The sequence below is a fragment of the Electrona antarctica genome (genome assembly GCF_951216825.1).
Source record: "Electrona antarctica genome assembly, chromosome: 15".
Lineage (NCBI taxonomy): Eukaryota > Metazoa > Chordata > Actinopteri > Myctophiformes > Myctophidae > Electrona > Electrona antarctica.
The window spans coordinates 3,205,462-3,210,624 of record NC_136796.1 but is presented as its reverse complement, the minus strand read 5'-3'; the positions used below and the strand labels follow the sequence as shown (position 1 = coordinate 3,210,624).

Sequence of the window (5,163 nt, the reverse complement as noted above, 5' to 3'; positions counted from 1 at the left end):
AAAGACCCAGAGCCATCTAATAGAAGAGTTACGATATAGAGGGGGCAGAACCCAGAGCCATCTAATAGAAGAGTTACGATATAGAGGGGGCAGAAACCCAGAGCCATCTAATAGAAGAGTTACGATATAGAGGGGGCAGAAACCCAGAGCCGTCTAATAGAAGAGTTACGATATAGAAGGGGGCAGAAACCCAGAGCCATCTAATAGAGAGTTACGATATAGAGGGGGCAGAAACCCAGAGCCATCTAATAGAAGAGTTACGATATAGAGGGGGCAGAAACCCAGAGCCATCTAATAGAAGAGTTACGATATAGAGGGGGGCAGCAACCCAGAGCCATCTAATAGAAGAGTTACGATATAGAGGGGGCAGAAACCCAGAGCCATCTAATAGAAGAGTTACGATATAGAGGGGGCAGAAACCCAGAGCCATCTAATAGAAGAGTTACGATATAGAGGGGGCAGAACCCAGAGCCATCTAATAGAAGAGTTACGATATAGAGGGGGCAGAAACCCAGAGCCATCTAATAGAAGAGTTACGATATAGAGGGGGCAGCAACCCAGAGCCATCTAATAGAAGAGTTACGATATAGAGGGGGCAGAAACCCAGAGCCATCTAATAGAAGAGTTACGATATAGAGGGGGCAGAAACCCAGAGCCATCTAATAGAAGAGTTACGATATAGAGGGGGCAGAAACCCAGAGCCATCTAATAGAAGAGTTACGATATAGAGGGGGCAGAAACCGAGCGCTCGAGCGCTGTTCATGCAGCCTGAACTGAGACCAGCTGGAGTTGGAAATACATTACAGTTGGAAATATGAGTGTGTGTGCAACTAAAGAGACTAAAGTCTCTTTAATGTTTATGTTGTACTATTACTACAAAACAATTAAAAATAGAGGGATTTAAGATCATTAAAGCTGGGCTGTTGCCTGCATGAGTCCAATGCATTTCTGCCTACTTCCGGTCCAGAACCAACAGGCCCAGTTGGTTGTCCCCACTCTCTCTCTCTCTGTATCTCTCTCTCTCTCTCTGCCTCTCTCTCTCGTGTTTTGAACTCTAATGAGCTATCTGTTAGTTTTGCTCTACTAAGTATACGCAGCGCAGCCCGCATAGCATTATTTTGTTAACGTACACATAATAATCTTTTTATTAAAAATGTTTAATGTCTTTTTTTTATCAGCTGGTCTCTGGGGAACCACGAGAACTACGCTCTGCAGAACGCTGACTCCACAAATTTCTACATCACAGAAAAGGTTGGCCCCCCTTATCTCTCTCTCTCTCTCTCTCTGTGTCTCTCTCTCTCTCTCTCTGTGTCTCTCTCTCGCTCTCTCTCTCTCTCTCTCTCTGTGTCTCTCTCTCTCTCTCTCTCTCTCTCTCTCTCTCTCTCTCTCTCTCTCTCTCTCTCTCTCTCTCTCTCTCTCTCTCTCCTATAGACGTTATGCTAAAACGTCCTGTGTGCCTCCGGGCGCTCGCTCAGAGCGTTTTTTTTATTTTTGAGTGGTGCAAAACACTCCAACAACCAGCTTTGTCTGTATCTATGTTTGTACGTGTGTGCCTGTACGTGTGTGTACCTGTACGTGGGACCCAAAAAATGAGCATGGTTACTATGGTCACTGACATTACGTCAGACCACAGCTGATCAGGCTATATAAGACCTTGCACCACTCAGTTCACACGGGTGTGATTTTTTTATATATATTTTCCCTTGTCAACTTCTCTCTGCAGAACCGCAATGACATCAAGAACGGGTCCATCCTGCGCCTGACCGAGTCTCCTGTAAGTTCCTCAATGTTTTATTTTTTGTATTATTCCAGAGTAATACAGAAGACTTGGCTCAGAGACTTGGCAAGCAAAATCGTCGCTGTCGGGTCAAGAAATCTCGTATCTCCATATTTCTTACGTTTTATGGGTTATTTTATTTTCCCGGCACTTACCCTACTTTGTTATTCAAGAGTGTTGAGAAAAAAGTAGTGAAAATAGCCGATCTACGAGCTTGTAGATCGGCTATTTTCACTCATTTTCGAATGAAGTTGTTCATTCCATTTATTTAAGTTTTTTTTTTGGACATATGAGGTTTCCGGCCCCACGACGGCGTCTGAATACAAAACAAAAAAACTAAGAAACCGAATAAAGTTCCATCCAAACTGGAACTTGCTAATGAGTTTGGACAGAAAGGAGTGTTTTTAAACCCGTCTGCCCAATATGTCAATTTGAAGCTATGATTCCCTGCTTTCATATGACATAAAAAAAAACGAAAATTTAAAAAAAATCCAATGGCAGTACTTCCTCAGTCAAATTTAGTCACATTTAGTCACATTTAGTTACATTTGTAGAATGGTCCTCAGGTCTAAATGGTGTTAATTAACCCATTCTGGGTGGGAACCCCTTTTGGTGTTTTAAACATTATGTTATAATTTAGCTATTGAAAAATAGCAGATCTACAAGCTCATAGCGCGCCACCGAGTGGCGCGCTATGAGCTTGTAGATCTGCTATTTTTGAAAAATCGTGAAAATGTGGCACAAAACTTTGAATATATATTTCAGAGCGAACATTTTTAACTAAAATATTGGCTTCTGGGGGGGTCCCTGGAACTACATATTTTGAGATGGGGGTCCGTGGCCCAATAGAGATAATTCTGGGGGTCCTTGACATGAAAAAGGTTGATCCCCACTGACATAGAAACATGGGTTTTTCAGAAAAATTTTAGGATTTAGAATACATTTTTTAATCGACTTCTGTCCAAAAAGGGTTAATTAATTGTCCTCTCCCTGCCTCCTCCTCCTCCAGTCCCAGACGGCGGCTAAGCTCCATGAGAGGATCCAGTCTTCCAGCATGGACGCCAAGCTGGAGGGCCTGAAGGACCTGGCCAAGGCCTCCAGAGACATCACCTTCGCCCAGGAGTTCATCAACCTGGACGGAATCTCCCTGCTCACCAACCAGGTGGAGAGCGGGACAGAGTGAGTGGCACGCACTGCACTGCACGCACGTACGCACGCACTGCACGCGCGCACGCACTGCACGCACGCATGCACGCACGCACGCACGCACGCACGCACGCACACACACACGCACGCACAAACGCACACACAGTAAGTATCATGCCTATCGTACCATCTGTCTGTGTGGTAGCTATTGTTTGTTCTAAGTTGCCGTTCCAAACGTAATTTTTTTCCACATTTTGTGCGCGCGCGTGTTGTCTGTTTGATAGACTTCGATTGGACTGTGTGTGTGTGTGTGTGTGTGTGTGTGTGTGTGTGTGTGTGTGTGTGTGTGTGTGTGTGTGTGTGTGTGTGTGTGTGTGTGTGTGTGTGTGTGTGTGTGTGTGTGTGTGTGTGTGTGTGTGTGTGTGTGTGTGTGTGTATGCGTTGTTGTACCACACTTTGGTTTAGCGTCTGTCTCCTCAGAGACTTGGCAGGCAAAATCGTCGCTGTCGAGTCAAGAAATCTCGTATCTCCATATTTCTTTTTTTTTTATGGGTTCTTCTTTTTTCCCGGTACTTACTGTACACCCTACTTTGTTATTCAAGAGTGTTGAGAAAAAAGTAGTGAAAATAGCCGATCTACAAGCTCACAACGCGACCGCATAGTAGGGCAGCGGTGGCCTAAGGGTTAGAGGAGCGCCCTTGTTGCCGAAAGGTTGCCGGTTCGATTCCCCGGACGGGCAGGAAAGATCTGGGTTGGGAAGTGATTGTCATCACTCACCCAACACCGCTGAAGTGCCCTTGAGCAAGGCACTGAACCCCCAATTGCTCCCCCTGGAGCTGCTTAGTGGCCAACAGTATAAGACTGTGGTTGTACTGGTCAGCTCCCAGGTTTTAATGTGTGTGTGTGTGTTTCTATGTGCAGGGCGTTGCTGAAAATGAGCAGCTACTTCCCTGGGTAAATAAAGGATTACAAAAAAAAAAAAAAGAAGAAGTGAGCTTGTAGATCGGCTATTTTCACTACTTTTTGAATGAAGTCGTTCATTCAGTTTATTCCTGAAAAGTTGAGGCCATATGAGGTTTCCCGCCCGACGACGGCGTCTGAATACAAAACAAAAAAAACAAAGAAACCGATTAAAGTTCCATCCAAACTGGAACTTGTGTGAGAACTTGCTGATGAGTTTGGACAGAAAGGAGTGGTTTTTTTTAAATTTTTTATCAAAGTTTCTTTATTCATTTTTCAAGTCACATATGAGTCAAAAATAGCATACAAAAATTAGCATGTGTTTTAACAGCTTAACCCATTCTGGACGGGAACCCGTTTTGGTGTTTTAACTAAGCATTATTTAGCTATTGAAAAATAGCAGATCTACAAGCTCATAGCGCGCCACCGAGTGGCGCGCTACGAGCTTGTAGGTCTGCCATTTTTGAAAAATCGAAGAACGACTGACATAGAAACATAGTTTTTTCAGAAAACTGTCAGGATGTAGAAGACATTTTTAGAATCTGATCTCAGGTCAGAATGGGTTAAGTGCTCCAGACCAGGGACGTGCAGAGAGTGTTAGAGGGGCAGGGGCTGCAACCCCCTAAGAGGGCACTTTTGGACAAAAAATAGCAGATCTACAAGCTCACAACGTGTCGGTCAGGTTAGTGCAGAGCAGCAGCCGACCAAAACCTTCTGGTTTCAGTTGTCTGGGCCCAGACAGTAAACAGTCTGGTGTGTGTTTAGACAGGCGATCAACATGGAGCACACGTGTGTGTGTGTGTGTGTGTGTATGTGTGTGTGTGTGTGTGTGTGTGTGTGTGTGTGTGTATGTGTATGTGTATGTGTATGTGTGTGTGTGTGTATGTATGTGTGTGTGTGTGTGTGTGTGAGTGTGAGTGTGAGTGTGTGCACGCGCGCGCGTTTGTTATGGATCATAACAGGTGTCTGTGGTCAGGGTGAACCATAGGGATTTAGTGTGTGTGTGCGTGCATGTGTGTGCGCGTGCTGGATCACAACAGGTATCTGTGGTGAACCATAGGCATTTACTGTGTGTGCGTGCGTGCATGTGTCCGTGCGCGATGGATCATAACAGGTGTGTGTGGTGAACCATGGGTTTTTTTTCTGTGCAGGTGTGTTAGAGTGAACAACAACAAAGGCGTGCACATATATATATATATATATATTCAGAAGTATGGCTGAAACTGTAATGTATTGTTCTCCAAACAATTCCTGTTTGAATGGATATATCGATTATTTTT

The 5,163-nt window shown here is 44.5% G+C and overlaps 1 protein-coding gene across 1 annotated transcript in view; it reads left to right on the top strand.

Annotated features, from left to right (window-relative positions):
* Positions 1–1,183: 1,183 nt before the first annotated feature.
* Positions 1,184–5,163, top strand: part of elmo1 (engulfment and cell motility 1 (ced-12 homolog, C. elegans)) — a gene marked incomplete at its 3' end in the record, with an annotated part of 191,011 nt that continues 187,031 nt past the window's right edge. The window contains exons 1-3 of the mRNA XM_079522966.1: positions 1,184–1,251; positions 1,724–1,774; positions 2,787–2,956. Coding sequence (XP_079379092.1) covers positions 2,832–2,956 — 125 coding nt within the window. The 5' untranslated portion in view covers positions 1,184–1,251; positions 1,724–1,774; positions 2,787–2,831. The remainder of the gene's footprint in view (positions 1,252–1,723; positions 1,775–2,786; positions 2,957–5,163) is intronic.